Source organism: Panulirus ornatus, chromosome 13 (genome assembly GCF_036320965.1).
Source record: "Panulirus ornatus isolate Po-2019 chromosome 13, ASM3632096v1, whole genome shotgun sequence".
Lineage (NCBI taxonomy): Eukaryota > Metazoa > Arthropoda > Malacostraca > Decapoda > Palinuridae > Panulirus > Panulirus ornatus.
Window position 1 is genome coordinate 5,908,998 of NC_092236.1, and position 24,776 is coordinate 5,933,773.

At 36.5% G+C, this 24,776-nt stretch overlaps 2 protein-coding genes across 4 annotated transcripts in view; one reads left to right on the forward strand and one right to left on the reverse strand.

Moving 5' to 3' along the window:
• The window catches only part of Arp6 (Actin-related protein 6), a 106,931-nt gene that overhangs the window by 74,740 nt on the left and 7,415 nt on the right, over nt 1-24,776 (forward strand). Inside the window, exons 2-5 of one of the 2 annotated variants that reach the window (XM_071668522.1) lie at nt 13,688-13,834; nt 17,518-17,635; nt 19,034-19,226; nt 22,600-22,792. In XM_071668522.1, the coding sequence (XP_071524623.1) occupies nt 13,806-13,834; nt 17,518-17,635; nt 19,034-19,226; nt 22,600-22,792 (533 nt within the window). In that variant the 5' untranslated portion in view covers nt 13,688-13,805. Of the gene's footprint in view, nt 1-13,687; nt 13,835-15,698; nt 15,859-17,517; nt 17,636-19,033; nt 19,227-22,599; nt 22,793-24,776 lie in introns of those variants that run through there. The other variant, XM_071668521.1, reaches the window with a different exon arrangement.
• On the reverse strand, nt 975-12,869 carry Polr3F (RNA polymerase III subunit F). Of its 2 annotated transcripts, XM_071668519.1 has the most exons (9): nt 12,688-12,869; nt 10,436-10,482; nt 8,773-8,890; nt 8,005-8,106; nt 7,358-7,507; nt 4,707-4,834; nt 3,259-3,382; nt 2,252-2,422; nt 975-1,360 (listed from the first exon to the last, which is right to left on the reverse strand). In XM_071668519.1, exons 2-9 carry the CDS (start codon nt 10,471-10,473, stop codon nt 1,283-1,285), a joined length of 909 nt encoding a protein of 302 aa, XP_071524620.1. In that variant the 5' UTR covers nt 10,474-10,482; nt 12,688-12,869; the 3' UTR covers nt 975-1,282. The 2 variants fall into 2 exon arrangements, with proteins under 2 accessions (XP_071524620.1, XP_071524621.1); XM_071668520.1 differs by lacking the exon at nt 10,436-10,482 and having other exon boundaries at nt 1,140-1,360; nt 12,688-12,828.

A 24,776-nucleotide genomic window follows, 5' to 3' on the forward strand; every position in this document is an offset into this window, starting at 1 on the left:
AGCAGAAGAGGGTGTTTTGAAATGGTTCGGGCACATGGAGAGAATGAGTGAGGAAAGATTGACCAAGAGAATATATGTGTCGGAGGTGGAGGGAACGAGGAGAAGAGGGAGACCAAATTGGAGGTGGAAAGATGGAGTGAAAAAGATTTTGTGTGATCGGGGCCTGAACATGCAGTAGGGTGAAAGGAGGGCAAGGAATAGAGTGATTTGGAGCGATGTGGTATACCGGGGGTTGACGTGCTGGCAGTGGATTGAATCAAGGCATGTGAAGCGTCTGGGGTAAACCATGGAAAGCTGTGTAGGTATGTATATTTGCGTGTGTGGACGTATGTATATACATGTGTATGGGGGTGGGTTGGGCCATTTCTTTCGTCTGTTTCCTTGCGCTACCTCGCAAACGCGGGAGACAGCGACAAAGCAAAAAAAAAAAAAAAAATATATATATATATATATATATATATATATATATATAAAACACTAGCTCGCTGAAAGCGGGAAATGGCGAATGTATGAAAGAAAAAGAAATGTATAATATATTCCTATGAGTCCACGGGAAAATGAAACACGAGAAGTTCCCAAGCGCATTTTCGTGTAATAATCACATCATCAGGGGAGAAAAAGAAAAAAAATATAACAGTTGGTATGCAACGAAGAGATGTAGTCAGGACGCCATTTGGTAAACACATAACAGATAAAGACTGAGTGTGAATGATTGTGGCCTTTTTTTTTTTTATACATTCTTAGCTTTTTCCAGGCGATACCTCGATGAAAAAGAGGGTAGCGATGCTGTTCCCTTTGGAGTAAGGTGGCGCCAGGAATGGATGAAGGCAAGCATGAATTTGTACATGTCTATATATGTTTATTTATATGTGTATATGTTGATATAATTACAAATGCCCTTAATAATTTTGACAAATAGGTACAACAGTTATACACCAGCGTTGAGAAAAAAAATTAGGATATAAAATGCAATGCTGATATAAAACATTATAATACACAAGAATAGCAATACTGTTACAAAAGCTCAGATATTCATTTCATCAATTAACAGTCACTCTCATATATACTTATTTAATATCTAATTTCCTTTTCACATTAAAATAATAAATACATAATCTAATGAATCTTTATAATAAAGAATATATTAGCAATGAAACTGATGCCATCTTAAATCCATAACATAAACGAATGGAAACAATTTTGTTCTATAAACACAGGCAGCAACACAAAAAGACTATTATATTTTATACTGCTTACGGGAATCAGAAGTGTTGACAGGCATTCACCACTCTAACCATTCCTTCATGTACCTGCACTTAACTGGTGTGACATTGCCTACGTCATCACACTCATTGATGAGCTGTAATGAGAGGATTACGTTTAAATCAAAATTTCATAGTTACAGTGACAAGAGAATGTTAAACTAGAAAAGTAAAGGAAGGACCATTACAATGAGAAAAGGAAAAAAGTGAAGTGATAGGAAACAGCTAAAAGAGTTTGCAGCATACTGATAGCTTGGTAATTTGTTGTGGTTAATTCAGAAATATCATGCTTTATATTCCTTTAATCACATCAAAATTTACATATATCAATTTTTGGTTAGCAATGAGTAGTTTACTTCTTGAAATATTCTGAGACAAAAGTCTACACTTCAGTTATAAACAAAAGTAAAAGGGGACTGTCTTAGAACAAAAGGTTTACATAAAATTATGAAATGGGAAAGTAGCTTAGTAAGCATTTTAAAAATAGAGTGGTAAAGCAATCTCTGAAGAAATTAATTTTCGAAATATTAGACATCCATGTTTGGAAAACTCTAAGCTACACAACCCTAAAACTAAAGAGAGAAAGACAGTGGCTCACAAGTTGCACAAGATTAATATGTGAGCCTTGAAAGGGCAAGTTTTCGATATAACATCTCTTAGCCTCAATCCATGGAAGTCATTTGGAAAATGTATCATGTGGAAAAAATAAACTTCCTCAAAATAAAAAGTATTTGTTCCAACTACTAATACACTGTGCAATAAACAGTATATTGATTTTGTGTGCCAAAAGATGGTGTGCAATAAATGATATATTGACAGTGTGCCAGAAGATGGTGACAGCCTACATCATACCTTGCATGCATAATTACCAATTAGGTATAAGTTTTCTCTTCATATGACTGTTACCTCTCCATTTGATGGATTCCCGAATATTGACAAATTTGCCTTATAAGAGAAATAAAAAAAAAGAACATTAAAATACAACTTACTGGACATACACCACAAGGAACAGTCATGAGGCTGGGTGTGGGTAAAAAAGATGTGACAGCACGGTATAGCCTTACTCCCTGGGCTCCTTCAGTTGCTAATGATCGTTCTACTTTCCCATCAAATACAAGTGTCTCTAAGATGGTTTCAATGTCCTCCATGCTCAGCTCTACCTGTCATAGAAAAAAAAAAAAAATTTCGATTCTGAAAGAGTGTTATCTGAGCCCATCAAGGATTATCTGATATTCCAATTTCCATGACATCACAAACAGGCAAAGTGTACCTTAAGATACACATACTATAAATTAGAGAACTATATCCCACAAGACGAAAGGCAATAACTGATGATGTGACCTTCAATAATAAAATAGTAGTATCAAAGCCTAAGCAATAATTCCTGAATGAACTTCAGAAAAAAATACCACATTCTAATACTTCAGAAAAAAATACCACATTCTAATACTTCAATCTACATGAAAGAATAGGGTACCCTGAAGAGATCAGAATCTCTCGAATGATAGCAATGTCTGACAGGTGCTAAAACTTAAAAATAGACTACATATTATTTATTGAGAGAAAATAAGTACATAATGGACTACATATTGTTTATTGAGAGGAAATAAGTAAAATAAAGGATAAAGAATGCCACATGTAGAAAGAAAAAATTTGAAAATTTTGCTTCCTATACCACAGTAATGCTTCCATGGGTGATGGAGGCCAACCAATCAACTACTTATCCCAACCCAAAGACATTCACAACAACCAGTTTTTTTTAATTAGGGAAACAAGATTATATGAATGTTTTGCTATCAGAAAATTGGCAATATTTCACAAGAAGAGTAAGCCATTCTACAAGCAAACCGGATACAAGATGGCTCTGAGGATAATCTACAAAAAAAAAAAAAGCAATCTGATATTCCAATTAAGGGCTTCTAATCTTTTTTCAGACAACTGATTTGCAATGAGAAAACCACATGATATAAGATCTACATCATCATGGTAACTATACCTTTGTTATGCCTAGCTCAGTAATATGTTTCAAAACCTCCTTGGATGCAACATATGACGCGTTTCGAACAGCTATTGGACCACCAGCTACTTGTCTTGCACGTACTGTTCTTTGTTCTAGAAATCTGTGGAGGGAAATATTAGAAAAGATATTCTCTTTTGCAATCAATGGATATAAAAACATGGTGCAACTTGTTATATTGACGAGACAGACAGAAGAATTCATGGAACACTAGAAGTACACTGATGAAGTGAAAGGAACAAAGAAGTATATGACATGGTACTGTAAAAGTAATCACCACACATAATTGCAGCAATAAAGCTAAAGTTGTGCTAAGACAAAGCATGTAGAGTAGTGAAAGATTTTAAAAACTGTCTTGAATGTTATTAGCATCCCAGCACATTCAATGTAAGGTTCAAGCTTCTCCCTTTCAACAGTATGGTATCAAAATTCATTGAATAAGCATACTACATAAAATGGAATCTAGGAGGGGGAAAGAGAGGATCAGAAAATAAATGGCAAGCAGACAGGATCTATTTTGAAAAATCAAACAAAGCATAAAATAGGGTTCGTACATCAATACCAAGAAAAGGACACCAAAAAGGTTCACTTTCTCTTCCTTGAAACTATGACAAGAGAATCAACAATTTCACTCAGTCTTTTACTTACAAAAAAATATATCTTATTCCAAAAAAATGTGGAATCAACTTCAACATTTTAGAGCCCTATAACATATATGACATTACAAAAGATGATGGTCTGGTGGGACCTCCTGCAGGAAAATACCATGAAACTTTAAAAAAGAGCCTGCTGACTATGACCTGAAGCAACCAGTCTAACTTAATTCAACAGTGGATATTTCAGTGACCTTACAGTTCGTATGTGTTCCCTACATTAAGATCTCTAAGTTTTGTTATTCAAGTATTGATGAGACACTGATCTGAGGAAAATCACACTTAACCTAAACAATGATGTAATCTGTTTACTCCTTAGAGTCATACATTATTCCAAGCTGTAAGATCTTAGAATTGGCATTAGAAAATCTCCATTATTTTTGATGTTTTTGATGATTTACTGTATGTTTCATATCTGAAGTGCTTTATCTTATTCTCAGTAAAATTTTTTATTTTAAAGCTGTGTTCTTCTGTCCTGATGACAAAAAGTAAATAATGACATTAATATCCTTGTTCATACTATTTAATCAAATTCAAAATATAGACATTTTGAAAGAAATTATTGTGAATTTGCAAATTTTTTTGAAAGTATAACCAACACATCATTCTTTGACTGGAGGAAGGAAAATAACCAAAAGAAAATTCACTCTACTAGACTTTACACTGTAATCAACTTTACAACTATTTCTGCTTTGCTTAATGCATACATCTGAAGTACAGAGATGAATACAAATACATTGTATATGGGAAGTTACTAGCTGATGTGATACTTACCTCCAGCATTGCTGGTTTAATATATCAACAAATTCAGAGTCAAAGTGTTGATCAGAGTACCATGCTCCACCAGTCAATGAGCGGTCTGGCTCAAGGTTGTACAGTAGGTAAGTTTTTTTCTTGGGTGCCTATAAAGAGGAAAGCATATGACATATTCTGATGCTTCAATGTTCAGTATGAGAGAAATCAATTGGTTACAGCATCTATACCTTTACATCTTGATGGTGACATAAATGTCCTGTTTACTTTATGATTCTCTTGAAGCTTACTACTAAACTGCAACAGATGTGGCCCCAATCTGCAGAGAATATAACTTAAAAAAAAAAATGTTTCATACTACCAAAAGTAACATAGCCTTGAGCTAGAAAAGCCTCTAAATAGGAAGTCCTAGGTAACATAAGGACACTTTCTTAAAAACAGGTCCTGGAGCTATTATGAATAAATACATATATACATTATAATAAAAAAAAGGCATTGTGCAATTGTACGTGATTCTTACACACAGCATGAATTTTCATAAAAGTTACAAGGGTGAAGAGATAATTATGGATTCTAGCACAAATTGTAAGTTTTGAAAGGAAAAAAAATCGCTACCATAAACAGGGGCCTGAGAGTATCTGAAAGAGAACATATTTGATGGTCTATTGGATGAAACAATGATTTATTCTCAAAATGAGGTGCTTCCATGAGGATTTACCCCTTCAACCATCATAAGACATAGCTGGTAGATGCTCATTCACAGGACTCAGAGATATTATGGGACATGACAGAGGTTCCAAAGATGAAGTGGGACCAAGCTACCTCTCTCCTGTATTCATTTACTAACTGCTGATGATTGTGCCTTGGACTTGTTATTGTCCTGAAGTCAGAAATAACTTTTCAAAAAGGAAAGACAGGAAAAAGAGGGAAAGTAAAATAAACTAGTGCTCACAGAGCTCTGCCTATGGTAGAGAAATAGTTTACATCCTTCTACATCTAATTTCTCTACAAGATATGTTTCTGTTAGCATCCATGAGCATGCTCACACAAAAGAGGAGGGACTTCAGGAAAATTGAAAAAGGACCTACTCTTAATGACAACTGACTCCCACTCCAGTAGATTTTTTTTTATACAGAAGCATATTCAGTCACACAAGGAAGGTTAACCAGGACTAAAGGGAAGTATTATTGTCACTTTTCCAGACCCTGATGAGACCAAGTCAGTACCCCTGCCAGAGCTGTATGAGCCATCACTATACCAGACCCTAATAAGACTAAGCCAGGGCCCCCTCAGAGCTTTCAGTCATCACTGTACCAGACGCTGATAAGACTGAACCATTATCCCACCATAGATGTTTTAGCCATCACTCTACCTGACCCTGATGAGACAGCTAGTAATGCCACCAGTGTGAGCTGTCACTTTACCGTTTGTTATAGGCCAAGGATCCCTTTTGCTAGTCTTATCTAACATGGGGTTTCTTATGAAAGCCAAGGCAGACGGCACTATCTTTACATTATGGCCTGTGATTAACAAACCTGGTAGTGAAAAGGAGAACTGACTTCTGATCAACCACGAAACTATCTTGATGAAAATGATTTAAAGGAGACTTGAAGAACATACATATAAGTAATTTTTTGTGATACCAAGAAAACCTTGAGTCTCAACTGTACATAATGGATAATGCTCGTTGGAAATTTTTTGATTAATGCTAATGCCCTTTTGTGCCTGTTCTCTGGGCCTTTGAGGAAAGTTGTGGTCAGAAGGCTTAAAGTTTACTTTATACTCAGTTCCAATTTCCTGCCTCATAAAAATGCCATCTGGCTGCTAGCAAGGCAGTTGACATCTAACTCCACATCAGACTCTGCAAGTAAGAGTGGTGAAAGGTAGGAAGGAAGTCTGTCATGGCAGCATGTGTGAACTTGCATCATATCTCTTGTTCCTCAAAGTAGGTTCTCTCCTAACTTAGTAGACTCTTAAGACTACTACCCGTAATCTGGAAGAAAAGCTGATATCTCAACATAAGGAAAGATAGTATTACAAAGATTTATTTTTCATTATCTACAATTTATTACACATGACAGCTAGAGACTGAGTGTGAATGAATGTGGCCTTTTTTGTCTTTTCCTGGTGCTACCTTGCTGGAGGGAGGGAGATGCTATTTCATGTGAGGCAGGGTGGTGACAGGGATGGATGAAGGCAGCAAGTATGAATATGTACATGTGTATATGTCTTGTATGTGTATATGTATGTATACGTTGAAATTTATATGTGTGTATGGGCGTTTATGTATATATATATGTATGTGGGAGGTTGGGCCATTCTTCGTCTGTTTTTCATGCGCTACCTCGATGACGTGGGAAACAGCAATTAAGTATAATAATACTTATAAGACAGTGTGAATTGTGTGCATGTGTATATATGTATGTGTCTGTGTGTGTATATATATGTGTACATTGAGATGTATGGGTATGTATATTTGCGTGTGTGAACGTGTATGTATATACATGTGTATGGGGGTGGGTTGGGCCATTTCTTTTGTCTGTTTCCTTGCGCTACCTCGCAAACGCGGGAGACACCGACAAAGCAAAATTAAATAAAATAAAATATAAATAATAAAAGTAATTCACTGATGTTACAAAACCAAAGGAACTTCAAATCTTCTTTGAACTTACAGCAACAGAATTAAAACTCTTGATTAGTTTCTTGCTCTCAAGTTTTCGTAGGACTTTCTCTACTGTGTTGAGATGGAGGTTACTCTTAGCACGGATTTCTCGAGCCCAGATTCCTTGTGTTCCACACTCTTCTATTATCTTGTATACAACCTAGACAAGGAAAAACGAAAGGAGCAATAGTAAAATAATTGCAATGGAAGAGAATGTAAAGATATATTTACCTATATCCCAAAAGTTTCTTCTTGCTGTATAACAGAGATTCATAGTCTTGTTCAATCCCATCATGTTCTACCTATATGCTTGCAAATTCAAGAACTGATAAACTTTCATACACATGACCTTAGGTCTTCAACTGAAGTTTATCTAAATCATCCACCTCAAAGAGGCACTTCTAATCAATTTTTCTTGCCTCTTTTATGATGGTAAAAGTATCTTAAAATTCCTTATATTACTGCTTACTCCCTCTAAAATTCTCACTTTAATTTCCACTTGATATAAGGTAACAACCACTTCATGTTACACTTATCTAAGTATCATAATAAGCGAGTGGAGGTAATATTTTAATTTGCTGAATCACAAGATGCCAATTGAAAAGGATTTACTTCAAAACTAATAACTTGGTAAAGTCTAATGAAAAGCCATCTAACCTGTTCTTCTGGTTCAGCCCCCTTGATCCGATGTAGGCTGCCCGGGTCACGCAACTTGAACACTAATTCATCCTCATTTTTCTTCAGCATATCAATACGACTCTGATGATATTCAGGTGATTAATTGCTAGCACAATTAAGTAAAAAGCAAAGATTAATAAGTGACTGAAAGTAAATATCAAATAAAAATTGTCCTGCAGACAAAATTGCTTGCACATTAGGTACTAAAAATACTCTTTACAAACGGCATACTTGCTGGTTTCAGTTGTCCATAAAGTTCAATGCCTTAAAGAGAATTAAAATGACTGTCACAGAAATATTTTTCTCTTAAATTTTTTCTTTTGGCTACATACATGAAGCAAATCCAAAGATGATCTTTATCCATTCTTAAATTTCAGAATATATGAATACTGCTACTTTATATTCCCCCTAAAAGAAAAAGTTTTTTACCTGTATATTTCCATGTCTAATAGTTTACTCACTTCCTGAAACAACGCAAATCTTTCCATTAATACCCTGATTCATCTTCTGGTAAACCGTGACTGCTAATTCAGTCCAATGAAAACACAAATTCAAGCCAAATTCTTTAAATGTTTTCTACAGTGTTGCTAGGTGATCATCCTTGTATACGAAAAGGAAGAGACCGAAATATTTTGGGAAGATTCTGCATACTCTGAGCTGGTATGAAAACAAGGAAAGGAATTTCAAGTAAAAAAACAAAAGAAAAACAAACTAAAAACAAAAGGTGAAGACATCACTTTCACTTACATTTGCTAACAGTCTATTGATGACGGTGACAATCTCTGAGAGCTTCAATTCAGGCATATCGTTCTGGATAATCTGGTAAGTTATCCCTTGTTTGAATTCTCCACATAACTGAATTACTCTGCAAAAGAATTATGGTTGAGGAATTGATATAATATAGACTCAAAAGGTTATCAAAACTAAACTAAACTAAAATTAAATAATTCTGCATCTAACAAAGAGTACATACATGGATGGAGAGATGGCATAAAAAAATACTAACAGAAATATGCAGAGTATAGCATCTGAGAAAAAAAAAGTGCCTCCCATACATTTTCAAAGGCAATGGCACAAACATTTTAGTACTGTCATCTCTACTTTTGCCTTGATTACCATCTGTAAACATCTGGGCATGGAACTGGCAGGGCTTCTGAAGTATTCTAGTTTTATGTATGAGGTGAGGCACTGATGAAGTGTTGTAGGAGGCAGCTGCCTGATTGTGTTCTGAGCACCCACAGTGCCTATAAATCTCATGTGTACCCACATTTTCTTGCTTCCAGACGAAAATTCGGGTTTTCTCCTCCTTAGAATGCTATGAGCCAGCCATCTTGAAGGGCAGGTGGAAGAAATACAGTGACCAGAAGCAAAATTTCCAAAATGGAGTGACAGCCAGAGGGAGCAAAGAAAGAACATCTCCCCCCAAGATAACCTGAGGCACTCTGAGGCTGGTTGCTGTTGCTCACAGGTAGAAACACTTGTCTCAGTAACATATGTACGATGGTTTCACCCTAAAAGCATCATATGCTTGTACCCTCAGTAAATCTTAGCACTGCATTGCTTTTGAATATATGTGGGTGGTAAACAATATTTTTTATGGACAGTGACTCGAGCTCAATTACAGTTGCGAATATGGAGAATCTAGGTGGATTTAAGAGCCATGAGCACCCTCTTGGACAACTTGTTATCGTGCACAAATCCGTTAGCAGAGGTAAATCCTGTGGTTCAATAGAAAATTTGAATGTCCAGGTGACAAACACTTAAAATGTAATTATAACTGTTTAGTTGTGTTTCATAAAACCTGCTATCATAAAAAGCAAATTCTATGACACTGATTTTAAAAGAGAGATGGGGTTTGTTTGCATAAACATGGACACTAGTCTTAAACAGGTTGAAGAGTCAATCTTCATTCAAAAGAAAAACAGTAGAGACAGAGGAAACTATTTTCAGTTTGAAAGACCTGGTTTCACATGAATATAGATTAATTTCAGTAGTACCATGAACTATTCAAAATACATGTAGAAAGATGACCCAACATGTCACAAAGAACTAACTCCTGACTCAAAGGGACTGATTCTCAAAGTACAAACACTATGATTATTTTCAACAGATATATTAAGCTAAAACCACATATAGAACTTACACTACTTTGTTTAGAAAAGTTAATTCACAAAGAAAATTTAGTTCTGCTATAGTGACAACTACTCTTAAAATCCAGGTAAGATGCTGTCATTGTACAGAGAATCTGCATTAATTAGCTCAGTAAGATGCAGTCATTTTACAGAGAATCTGCATTAATTAGTTGAACTGATATGAAGAGCAGTGGTTACTACTCTGAGGAGGAAGGGCTCTATTTTCAGGAAGTTTTAATGACAAACCAGAAAAGTAATTTAACAGTATTCTACAGTACCTTTGTTCAATAATATTTGCTTTATCTGCAGCTGCCATTCTCTCAACCTACAAGGGAAGAAATAATGTTATTGCATGAACATTCAGACTTCAATACTCTAGAGTAAAATGTTGTTTCCAGTGACTAATATATATATATATATATATATATATATATATATATCCCTGGGGATAGGGGATTAAGAATACTTCCCACGTATTCCCTGCGTGTCGTAGAAGGCGACTAAAAGGGGAGGGAGCGGGTGGCTGGAAATCCTCCCCTCTCGTTTTTTTTTAATTTTCCAAAAGAAGGAACAGAGAAGGGGGCCAGGTGAGGATATTCCCTCAAAGGCCCAGTCCCCTGTTCTTAACGCTACCTCGCTAATGCGGGAAATGGCGAATAGTATGAAAGAATATATATATATATATATATATATATATATATATATATATATATATATATATATATATATATATATATATATATATATTTTTTTTTTTTTTTTTATACTTTGTCGCTGTCTCCCGCGTTTGCGAGGTAGCGCGAGGAAACAGACGAAAGAAATGGCCCAACCCCCATACACACGTACATACACACGTCCACACACGCAAATATACATACCTACACAGCTTTCCATGGTTTACCCCAGACGCTTCACATGCCTTGATTCAATCCACTGACAGCACGTCAACCCCTGTATACCACATCGCTCCAATTCACTCTATTCCTTGCCCTCCTTTCACCCTCCTGCATGTTCAGGCCCCGATCACACAAAATCTTTTTCACTCCATCTTTCCACCTCCAATTTGGTCTCCCTCTTCTCCTCGTTCCCTCCACCTCCGACACATATATCCTCTTGGTCAATCTTTCCTCACTCATTCTCTCCATGTGCCCAAACCATTTCAAAACACCCTCTTCTGCTCTCTCAACCACGCTCTTTTTATTTCCACACATCTCTCTTACCCTTACGTTACTTACTCGATCAAACCACCTCACACCACACATTGTCCTCAAACATCTCATTTCCAGCACATCCATCCTCCTGCGCACAACTCTATCCATAGCCCACGCCTCGCAACCATACAACATTGTTGGAACCACTATTCCTTCAAACATACCCATTTTTGCTTTCCGAGATAATGTTCTCGACTTCCACACATATATATATATATATATATATATATATATATATATATATATATATATATATTTTTTTTTTTGCTTTGTCGCTGTCTCCCGCATTTGCGAGGTAGACACATATATAAGATTATATAAACCTAAGAATATTTGGATAAGAGGCTGATGTACCGAAATTTACTTTAATGCTGCATAATTACTGATATCATTTAAGTCATTAGTATAAATTCAAGAAAAAAAGGCAGGGCCTACAAATTATGGATAAGAAAGCAGCAAATGACAAGTAAATTACTACTAACACTACTAGAGTAATGCATACAGTTAATGGCAATAAAGAGCACACTAATAACTGTGTCTCCTTGATGCCCACAATTTCTCATACAATGTTAGGATCTGTTGTGGAGATGCTTTTAATGAAGACCAAGGAAAGATTATTAGGGTGTCTTATTTCACAACTTTGGATTAGTTCAAAGCAGGAAGGGATATGAACTACCAAAGGCAACAGTGAAACACGTCTAGATGTCAACAGAATTTATGAAAACCTCATCTAACTTCTCCTGTCAGCCATCTGTTACCTCATACAAAGATGTTTTGTGATAAACATGCCATCATTATGGTCCTATGATACCTATAATTTTTGTAAGCAGCCTTTTTCATCCAATTTTTCTAGTGTTTGCATCCGCTTTTCGTGTTTTTTATTTAGGTTTTGGGTGAAGAGCTTATATATTCTTTCACTGTGGTGTGTACAAATCTAATTTTTGTGTAATATAGGTGTTTGTTTCGTCTCATCACGTGAAACCTCTCTCAAGGAATATTCTTTAGCACATTCCTTATCATATGGTGGAAAAAAATATCATCAATTGTTTCCAACTATTCTATTAAAAGTTATGGTAAATATGGACTCTTACATGATGTTGGGGAAAGCTTTCACTGTTTCTGTGTTTGCCCTAAATTTGTTAACATTTTCCCTAATCTTCGTAGCCCTCCCTACTATCTGGTTATTTCTTATTGTACGATAAAAACAATCTTAATCAAGTTTCCTATTCTCAATTTAATTTCCACAACAAATACCACAACTGCATAAGAGATTTTATTAGATACTACAATCTAAAATGTGGTGTGTCTTAACATATTACCTTTTGTATTATGAAGTAATTCTTCCCGTTTTGCTAGCTTTATGCAACCTTTTTGGTAAGTTTACCTGCAGACAGAACGTTACTGATTATCATTTAGTCACCCCTATTCTAGTTTTAATGTTACTTATCGTGAGTTCCACTACTTCTGTCAATCACGTTGAACGCACGCTCAGCTGATTTGCACCTCTGTTTGTACATAAGCATGAGATATCTTGTATGTTTACTTTCAATGAGTCATCAAGAAATCAAAGACCTTCGTCAATAATACCATATTATTTTTTATTATTAATTTTCTGAAAATAGATGCTATTATTAGAATCATATTGCAATGTTTTTAAGTAATTTCGGGAGCATGGATAGGATGTTACGAATCCCCGAAATGTGTCATAATATCCCGAAATTAGTAAAATATATTAGAATAACTTAGTGTATGCCATCCAGTTTACTTACGTTGTCTTAAAGTGAACAAGTTGAACAATGTTTGATAAAAAAGTAAAAGGCTTGTAGACAATCAAAGACAGTATAATTTAATCCAGGTTTCACCAAGTAGGTTTCCCAAACATCGACATAATTCATAGTTACACTAAGCATTGTTTCTATTTATGAAATGAAAGAACACACAAGAATAATAAAGAAACTAAGGAGAAGGTGATGTAAACCTAAATTTACTCAAGGAGCACAAAAGAGATGTGTTGTGAGCGAGTTGCATGAGAACGGGAAGTGCTGCCATAAGCGATGGTGCCTCCACGTCGTTTATAGAGTGATCTGGAAGAGGTCTTATGTCAAGAGGTAGGGAGAACATGGGATGTTGGGTGAAAGGTGGGAGGATTGGGTGCAGGTCGGGTTTGGGAGTGGGAGACGGGAATTAGAGGACTTGGGTATGGGATCAATAAGGGCGAGGAAGCAGTGTGGGGGAAGAGAGAATTCTAAACCCTCTCTACTTTCAGATCGAGTGAATATAGAGTACAATGTAATACACTAATTTATTTTTTCTTTTCAGATTGGAAAAAAAGTGACAGGGCAGTTGAAGGGAAAGGCCTTTACTTGGGAAATTTCCACGTCCAATACTTTTGTTTCCCAACGTCTGAGAACTGACAGTGGTAGAAGTTCAGACAACAATGGTGATATCCATGGGACTCTATGCCAGGTAATCAACCAACCTACAAAGATGGGTTACTGCATATAATGCATACATTATTAGTCTTAAAATTAGAGGTCAAAACCACTTATCTGAACCAAAACTGAGCAGTTTCATTCACTTTTAAAAAATCACAAATTCCAACCTGGAACATGGTCAATGATAAAAGTTGCTTTCTTTATTTTTTTTATTGGTTACCTTTCGAGATACAGTACAATACAAACAAACATTTACAATTTATTCAATAATAATAATAGCCTAATAAACCATTTGTACAGTCTGGCAAGAGTTCTAGTCTTGTAGGGCCCACCTCTTAACATTTTCTACAGACATTCCATTGTGTACAACATGTACTAATCATGATCTTCCTCGGATACAGAATGTACAATAATTGCTCTTCACATCTCTTGCAACTTGTCCTCTGATCTATCAAAAGAATCTCCAGTCAAAAACCTGCTCTGGGCAACCAGTGTGGGTGTGATGGATGCTTTGTTCATCCACCTGCGGTTCTGTTAACGTAAAAAATATGCCATATTTCACATGAATACAATGACTTTGCAGTACATGAATACTTTGAGACTTTTCTGTCCTGAAAACTACCTAGTGATCAAGAGAAGCTGTAAAGTTATTACCATTTTATGAAAAGAATATATTTAGCTTGACGTGATGCTGTTTTGACAATTTGTATTATTCATTACTAGCATTCTCTTAAGAAATACAGTAACACATCCACGAGTGAATAAACAGGTTATAAGAATAAAGTGATATCAATGGTGAACACGTCGAACAAGTATTATAAAACAAAAGTACCAATAAACTTTTCAGTCTTTGGTGCTCCCCATGATTTCATTTAACTAGAATTCTGACAGTTTTCACATCTATTTTACCATTATTAAAAACTTCCAACGAACGCTTTAGACAGGTTTAGAACGTTATTGCAGACTCTGTTATTATACCTCCAGCTTCCTTTACTCGGTAAATGGATCCTTATGTGCCATTCCATGTTGAAGGTGTTTCATGTTTTGATCTAATTGGGAATATCATATATAATCGTATGAGTCTTGTAACTATCATATTTCATTATTATGAATAATTCTCTCTGCAATAATGGCAGAAAAGGGGTTACATTGCTAAGAAAGGTTACATTTTATTGATAGGATAGAAAAAAAAAAAATCTATTACTTTTGATATAGTTAGCCTTAAAAAAGGTGTTTTCTATGGTCGACTAGAGAGGTTTTCTTTTTAATGGGCTAACTACTACAAATTTATTCTTGACTCCCTCGCAATTTGGATGGTATACACTGTTATTCTGTTATATTTTAATAAAATCATTATAAAAGTAGTGTCTCAAAGCGCAATATGAACGAGGACGTCCCGTTTTTTGGTGGTTATCGCTATCTTATAAGCACGCTCCTTCTACATGAATGTTTGTTATCATTCTTGGGCAAATCAAAGCCCATATCGTTTATTTTTTAGCTGCTCTATTATCATAATTATACATGGTTTCATTTCATAAGACAGAAAAGGTATATAATGTAAATACGATATACTTCTGGGTTACCGATCTGTTCAGACCAATTTTTCCCCTTCATCGTCCATTATTACCCAGGAAGCCGTGATACACTTTAAGGAAATCAAATGTTTCTGCTGAAACACCATAAATTTTTAAGGTTAATCAAAAGTCCCAAAATGTTCAATTTCCCCGTGAGTCTTTTTAAACCGAATATACGCTCGTAGATTTATTTCTCCCTTGATATGGAGGTTGCTTTATGAGTTATTTTTCTTGCTTTATTACATTTAATATATAATATTATTTAAATTTCAAGTGGAAAAGATTCTTATTCTTATTCAACATTAAGTGGAAATATTCTTTATTACAAAATTTAGGGAGACCGTCTCCCTAACGAGGCCCCACAGTACAAACAAGAGCAATGTAAACAAAGATTTCTGCAAGTGGCCATGGCTAACGTTTTCATCCTTGACAACGGGGCTTACACTATTAAAGGCGGATTTTCGAACCAGAATGAACCAAGGTAACATTATTTTATTATATGTATTCAGTTTCAAGAGTATTAGGTAATTTCTTAGCGTGTGCTGAGGTTGTTAATGGCCATGGGTGGTCAGGTTAGACTTCGCTTGACTGTTGAATGATTGCATGAATTTGGTTTGATATAAAGTTGAGTGCCTTGTTTATAGTTAGATGAGGTTTAATTCGCGTGTATGTGATAATACAGGTATCTGCGTTCCTTGAAATTTCTTGAGAGCAATATATAGTGGTTGGCTAAATGTGATAAGTTTTGTGTGTTTAGGGTTGATACAGGATGCCTTACTGCAGGAAGTATTACTATGAACGTTTAGTGAACGTCTGATTACATACGTTTTCCTAAGTTAGATTTAAGTGTGGTAGATTATAACATGTGTTTTTTTATTGTGTTCACTTTAATTTTGTAAACCTAGGTATTGGTTGAAATATAACACATCATTTAAGGATGTAATTGAAAATGGAGGATTTAGAGAACATGGTTGGATTTGCCATGGAATTTCTATTTCTGATTGTGCTTGAGAGGGAAAAGTATATTTAGTAATATTTACTGAATGGAAAAAAAAATATTTCAAGTGAGGCATGATGTGTAAGGAAAGCTTTTCTGGCAATATAGATTTTTGAAAGAGAGTAGAGCATTTGGGAAAAGAAATATGTATGAATTACAATTCAGAGGGTCTCCGACGTAAGTTATTCCCCTGTATGTCATTTTATACGTATGCCATCAGTTTATATGGGAAAGTATGTTGTGTCAAATGATTTTGCACTGATGTTATTTTACAGCAACATCAGAAGGGATTGATCTAACCTGGACCCCCATCCTGGCTGGGTTCTGGGAGGGTGAGGATGGTCTCTTGCGTCGTGACATTACATTTTCTGTACCCACAACTTCCTCCTTCTTAGTCTTTTAGTGATGTAGTGGATGTATGTCATGAGTACTCTGTGCTCCAGTATGCTGTATCATATGTATGTTTATTATCTTAAACCATGAGTAGAAAATTAATACCAGTGGAAAGTTCTTTTGTGTTAGCAAAAGGTTATGTAGTAGTGCTGCTCTCACTGTGATAGTTGATATCATAAAGCACAGTAGAGATACAGAATGAACTGTCAAAATTGTGCACCATCTTACTATTGTGTGTACTACTGTCAAGAATGTCATTGAGACTGTGGCAAGGGCAAAACATATATGATGTGGCAATCCCAACCTGTCCATTATAATTTTCATCTCTTTTATTCATTTGTATTTTACACATACAATTTGTTATGGGTTTTATATAGATTTTTGTAAGTTAGGTGGTGCTGGACATTTGTCAAGAATGTATCTCAAGCTAATCACAGTATTCTGTATGGGGTAACTTCCCCATTATGTGTCATTTTGCCATGTTGGATTTTTTTGGTCATAACACTAAAGTATATTGAGGACTGCTTGTACTGGTTTTTGATTATTTTCTTATTAGATCATAGAAAATAGTTAATACTAAGTAGAGGTGTCACTTTAGTCACTTTAGAAAGAATTCAGTGTCATAGAATTGAATGTAGCCCTGTATCAGGCAGTATGTTATTAATTTTTTTTAACAAAGAAGTTCTTTTGATAGATATATTTATAACAGCAATGGCTATAATATTAACCACGTGATTCATCCATTTTTAGGGTGATGCCAAATGCCATAATGAAGGCCAAGAGTGAGAGGAGACGTCCCTTCATTGCTGACCAAGTGGAGGATTGCCGAGATGCCTCAGGACTATTTTATATTCTTCCTTATCAGAAGGCAAGTTATGTGGATGGTTAGCTGCATTTAATATTTTTCTGTTACTGGCCTCTGAAATGATTTTTTTGGACACTTTCATTGAGAATTTTTAGATCCATGCATTAACTTTATAGGTAATATTAAATAGATGAATGATATCTGTTTGAATAAATGCATTAGTATGAAAATCAGTGAAAGGTTATTATCGAGGATGTAAGGCATATGTACGTGTAGGAAGAGAGGAAAGTGATTGGTTCTCAGTGAATGTAGGTTTACGGCAGGGGTGTGTGATGTCTTCATGGTTGTTTAATTTGTTTATGGATGGGGTTGTTAGGGAGGTGAATGCAAGAGTTTTGGAAAGAGGGGCAAGTATGTGCTTGCCCACATATTTGAATTTTAATCACCCTTACTGTCTCGTTGGAGTCCTTTGTCATGTAGAAGCATTGTGTTGAAAAGACTGCACATTACATTTTTATATTCATGTACAGGATTGGTAAGATGTTTCTTTCGCATTTTGAGCAGAAAAGATAGTGGACAGGGATCGTCTGTAAATTAAAAAACATATTCAGTTCTTATGGTTTATGTACATTAAGGGCTGCATGCTCTTATATGGTAGCAAACATAATGGTAAGGAAGTACATTTTTTGCAACTAAATGCAATTATATGAGTGAAATTCTCTGCTACTCTTCCTGTTGGTTCTTGTTTTATAGATTTTGCCTCTATTATTCAATTTGTTTTGGTACATGTGTTGATTGTTGATGACAATAGCAGTAATCATAACAGTGGTCCTAATGCTGATGAAAGTAGCAGTAATGATATTACCAGACTGGTTTTAGGCTACCAACCATATTTAAAGCTGCCACACACCAATACACAGGGACATTGGGAAATTAAGTTGTATTTAGACTAATATAGAATTGTATATCTAAGTTATGAATTACTACAACTTATTATCTTTCTGTTGCAACAATAGACACTGCAGTGTGTGAATTTCTGCCCTGGATTTCTGGAAGCTAATGGGAAGATGACATTAGTCAGCTGGCAGTAATTGATTTGCTGAGAGCAAACCCAGTTAGTCATGCAAAGGCTTTAGTGATTTAAGAATTTATTGAAAAGGATGAGAAAAACAATTTTTTTTCATGAATTTATGAGGGTAAGAACGGAAGCTAATATGCTATTCCCCAAGTAATATCTCATCCTCGTGGGAGAGATTTTTCATTCCTCAAAATCTAAATTTTATAAGCTTGTCATAAACTACCCACACTTGGCTGTATTTGGTAGTATAAGCTCACATGTAGATGAGACCTTGATGTAAAATGTTTATTCTCCTGGAATTTACATATACAGTGGAATTCCTGTGGATTAATTTGTTCTGCAAAGTTTCATAATAATAAGCTTTTGTATTGTTTTTTCCTCAGGGTTACATAGTCAACTGGGACATACAAAAAACTATATGGGACTACATGTTTGGAAAAGATGTGTTCAATGTGAACCACTCTAATACAACAATGATCATCACTGAACCATTTTTCAATTTCACCAGCACTCAGGAGGCACTGAGTGAGATATTCTTTGAGGAATATGATATAGATGCATTACTCAGAATTAATGGTATGTTTTATTTTCTTTAAGTACTGTATGTATAGTTAATTTCTGTTTGACAGTAAATTGCAGAAATCTGTACCTCTTGGTCTGTCTCCGGAATGTAATTAAAGATCTCATTAGACAAGAATTGAAACCATGCAGGAGGCTGATCTCACCTCTTACAACTTGCCACAGGAAACCTTTCCACTTACAAGTTGACTTGAATGAATCAGTCATATCATATAGTGCCACAGCTTATATCTTGTCTGCTTCACCTCTTCCAGTTGGTATCTTGCATGGCTGATGTATATTTCAGCTTAGAGGATGGCATCCGTTGAAACCACATTTGCCATATGGATTTACTCTTTTAATGAGGTCAGGCTTGACACCTGTATTTTTCTGTATTAATGATCATTGATCCTTATAACTGTATTAAGATCATTGTGATTGCCTTTTACATGTTGTCACCTTGAAGATTTTTGAAGAGGAAGTTTCCCCATTATTTTATTATTATTCACTCCATCTTTCCACCTCCAGTTTGGTCTCCCACTTCTCCTCGTTCCCTCCACCTCTGACACATATATCCTCTTTGTCATTCTTTCCTCACTCATTCTCTCCATGATTTTGAGTGATCGGGGCCTGAACATGCAGGAGGGTGAAAGGCGTGCAAGGAATAGAGTGAATTGGAACGATGTGGTATACCGGGGCCGATGTGCTGTCAATGGATTGAACCAGGGCATGTGAAGCGTCTGGGGTAAACCATGGAAAGTTCTGTGGGGCCTGGTTGTGGAAAGGGAGCTGTGGTTTCGGTGCATTATTACATGACAACTAGAGACTGAGTGTGAACGGATGGGGCCTTTGTTGTTTTTTCCTAGCACAACCTCGCACACATGAGGGGGTAGGGGGTTGTTATTACGTGTGTGGCGAGGTGGTGATGGGAATGAATAAAGGCAGACAGTATGAATTATGTACATGTGTATATATATGTATATGTTGAGATGTATAGGTATGTATATTTGCTTGTGTGGACGTGTATGTGTATACATGTGTATGTGGGTGGGTTGAGCCATTCTTTCGTCTGTTTCCTTGCGCTACCTCACTAATGCGGGAGACAGCGACAAAGCAAAATAAATATAAGATATGTTATTATTATTATTGTTATTATCATCATTATTATCATTTTAATTTTTTTTCCATATATATTCACCATTTCCCACAATAGCAAGGTAGCATTAAGAACGGAGGACTGGGCCTTAGAGGGAATATCCTCACATGGCCCCCTTCTCTGTTCCCTCTTTCGGAAAATTAGAAATGGGAAGGGAGGATTTCCAGTCCCTGCTCCCTTCCCTTTTAGTCACCTTCTACGACACACAAGAATATCTGGAAAGTATTCTTTTCCCCTATCCCAGGGATGGGAATAAATAAAGGCAGAAAGTATGAATTATGTACATGTGTATATATGTATATGTCTGTGTGTGTATATATATGTGTACATTGAGATGTATAGGTATGTATATTTGCGTGTGTGGACGTGTATGTATATACATGTGTATGTGGGTGGGTTGGGCCATTCTTTCGTCTGTTTCCTTGCGCTACCTCGCTAACGCGGGAGACAGCGACAAAGCAAAATAAATAAATAAATATGATTATTATTATTATTTTTATTATTATTTTTGTCCTTAGGGATAGGGGAGAAAGAATACTTCCCACATACTCCCTGCATGTCATAGAAGGCAACTAAATGGGGGAGGAGCAGGAAGCTGGAAATCCTCCCCTTCTGTTTATTACCTTTCCAAAAAGAGGAACAGAGAAAGGGGCCAGGTGAAGATAGTCCCCTTACGGCTCAGTCGTCTGTTCTAAACGCTACCTCACTAATGCAGGAAATTGTGAATATGTATGAAAGAAAGTGAAAAAAGATTATTATTAGTTATTATTATTTGTGTTATAATTATTTTTGTTACTGTTATTGTTTGCTGCTGACATGGCACTGGTCGAAGATTCAAGTGAGAAACTGCAGAAGTTGGTATCTGAGCTTGGGAGAGTGTGTGTGAAAGGAGGAAGTTGATAATAACTCTGAATAAAAACAAGGTATTAGTTTAGCTGTGCAGAGGGACAGGTTTGTTGGGGTGGGAGTTTGAAAGGGAAAAACCTGGAGGATGTGGAGTGGAATATTTTAGATACATGTGAGTGGGCATGATAGCAGTTGGAACCATGGAAGCAGAACTGAGTTACAGAATGGGTTAGGGGTGTGGAGGTTCTGGGAGCACTGAGGAATGTGTGAAGATTGTTATCAGGGAGGATGAAAATGGATACATTTGAAGGTGTGATAGTCCTGACAATGTTGTTTGGATGCAAGGCTTGGGCTATAGATTATAATGTAGGGAGGAGGGTTGATGTGTTGGAAATGAAAAGTACATAATAAAAGGGGTAAGTGAGAATTGTGATAATTTATGAAGACTATGGTTGAGAGGCTGTGCTGAAATTGTTTTTCTCTCCATATATTCTTGTTTGATTCTTTAGCTTGGTACTGTTGCCTCTCCTGTTTTTTTCATCCACACCTCATGGGGATTAGGGAATGCTGTCCTGGGGCTAGGGATCCATCAAAGGGCCTAGGCCTGAGGCCCACCCTCCCCCTTTCCAAATCCAACATAATTCTATTTTCATTGTGAAGTGAAAGCCTTTTCCTGACTTCCTCATTATTACCCACTACACTACATAGATTTGCTTTATGTATGAGTTTGTTTAGTCTTAATTTAGGATCTTTTCAGTACATTCTTAAAAAGTCAAAAAAGAGAGAGGGATGCTCCAAAGAACTTTGCTGGGGCCCCTTGTTCTAAGGGGGTTAAAAGTTTTTCTTTTTTGTCTCAGGGTTTATGCTGGCTCTCGGTGCTTTTGTTTTCATCCCTTTATAGTATACTGATATTTTGGAGTGTCTGTGTTTGGGAGCTGAAACAACTACCATCCTGACTAGAGTATTGAAGTTATGCTGGGATAAATAAACCATCAGATTTTACTGAGTGTCTTTCCCTTACTTGCATGAAACACCCATCTTATCCCTTTCTCTCTCAAGTTGTAAGTGCTGTGCAAAGGCTCTGCCATCGTGGCAAAATCTTGTCATAGGTATTCATCATTAGACAAGCAGTAAGGTACTCTCTTTCTCATTCAATGTACACTTTTTCTCACCTGTACATCAATAATAATTCTTTTCTGTCTAAGAAGTCTTTGACTTCAAAAAAATCTTTTGTCTTTATAGAATACTGTAATAATTGTAAATGTGTAGCTGATGTGAATTACGAATACAAACTATATCAAATTAGATAATAAAATTTTTTCAGGCTTTAATAGACTTTTAACCCTCCATATTTAATCACAGTCCCCACTGAAATCTCTTGACTCACAGCTGGTGATCTCTCCGTACACAAGTATCATCGTGATCGACCAAGAGAGCTTTGCTGTTTATTAGTTGAGTCGGGCTTTAGCTTCACACACATTGTGCCATACATTCAGGGCAAGAAGCAGAAGGATGCCATCTTGAGGGTAGATGTTGGAGGAAAAGTGCTTACAAATCATCTGAAGGAACTCATATCGTATAGGTAGGATACTTAAGATTTGTACAGCGTGCTAGTTATTAGTGTGTGTTTACATTTTTTCTGTTAGTCAGTAGTAAATGGAAGTCTTAGTGAGCAGTAGCAATCTCAGGTTCAGAATGTTCAACATTTTATAAATAAAATGATAGAGTAAACTTTTTTTACATTTATTGTTTTCTACTTAGCAGTTTGGTAACATTCTTTAATTAATAATCATCCATGAATTCTGAAAAAATATAGAAGTTAGGTGAAATATAAGGAAGATGTTGTGAGCTTTAGCTAATATGATAGAATATGGAAATTTCATTACCCACATGTTTCCATGCATTACACATGACAGCTAGAGAATGAGTGCAGGCGGATGTGGCCTTTCTTTGTCTGTTTTCTGGCACTATCTCACTGATGCAGGGATGACGATGCTGTTCTCTGTTGGGCGGGGTGGCCCCAGGAATGGATGAAGGCAGGCATGTATGAATATGTCCATGCATCATTCATCATTTTTTCATACACATTCGGCATTTCCCATGTTAGCAAGGTAGTGTTCCAGAACAGATGATTGAGCCTTAGAGGGAAAACTCATATATCCCCCTTCTCTGTTCCTTGTTTTGGAAAAGTAAAACTGGAAGGAAGGATTTCCAGCTGCCTGCTCCTGCCCCTTTAGGTTGCCTTCTATGACACGCAGGGAATATGTGGGAATGGATGAAGGCAAGCAGGTATGAATTTGTATGTGTATATATATGTATATGTGTATATGTATATTTATGTATATATGCATGCAAGAAATAGAGTGATTTGGAACAATGTGGTATACTGGGGTCGACATGCTGTCACTGGATTGATCCAGGGCATGTGAAGTGTTTGGGGGTAAACCATAGAAAGTTTTGAGGGGCCTGGATGTGGAAAGGGAGCTGTGGTTTCGGTGCATTACACATGACAGCTAGAGACTGAAGTGTGAACGAATGTGGCCTTTGTTGTCTTTTCCTAGTGCTACCTCGCACGCGCATAGGGGAAGGGGGGGGTGCCATTTCATGTGGCGGGGTGGCAGTGGGAATGGATGAAGGCAGCAAGTATGAATATGTACATGTATATGTCTGCGTATGTGTATGTACTTTTTCATTCCATCTTTCTACCTCCAATTTGGTCTCCCACTTCTCCTCATTCCCTCCACCTCTGACACATATATCCTCTTTGTCAGTCTTTCCTCACTCATTCTCTCCATGTGACCAAACCATTTCAGTACACCCTCTTCTGCTCTCTCAACCACACTCTTTTTATTACCACACATCTCTTACCCTTTCATTACTTGCTCGATCAAACCACCTAACACCACATATTGTCCTCAAACATCTCATTTCCAACACATCCACCCTCCTCTGCACAACTCTATTTACAGCCCACTCCTCACAACCATATAACATTGTTGGAACCACTATTCCTTCAAACATACCCATTTTCGCTTTCCAAGATAATGGTCTTGCCATCCACACATTTTCAATGTTCCCATAACCTTCGCCCCCTCCCCCATCCTGTGACTCACTTTCGCTTCCATGGTTCCATCCGCTGCCAAATTCACTCCCAGATATCTAAAACACTTCACTTCCTCCAGTTTTTCTCCATTCAAACTTACCTTGCAATTGACTTGTCCCTCAGCCCTACTGTACATAATAACCTTGCTCTTATTCACATTTACTCCCAGCTTTCTTCTTTCACACACTTTACCAAACTCAGTCACCGGCTTCTGCAGTTTCTCACCCGAATCATCCACCAGTGCTGTATCATCAGCAAACAACAACTGACTCACTTCCCAAGCTCTCTCGTCCACAACAGACTGCATACTTGCCCCTCTCTCCAAACTCTTGCATTCCTCCTTTAGAAATTGAAATACAAGAAGATTTTGAGCGATTTGGGCCTGAACATGTAGGAGGGTAAGAGGCATGCAAGGAATAGAGTGAATTGGAGCGATGTGGTATACTGGGGTCGACATGCTGTT

Excerpts from the sequence above, each read along its gene's own strand:
- Polr3F (XM_071668519.1), bottom strand. The coding sequence starts at position 10,473 with ATGGCAGCTGCAGATAAAGCAAATATTATTGAACAAAG. Across the intron at positions 8,891-10,435 it reads GCAAATATTATTGAACAAAG|AGTAATTCAGTTATGTGGAG; the intron begins GTACTGTAGAAT and ends ATTCTTTTGCAG. Across the intron at positions 1,361-2,251 it reads TTCCTTGTGGTGTATGTCCA|CTCATCAATGAGTGTGATGA; the intron begins GTAAGTTGTATT and ends CTCTCATTACAG.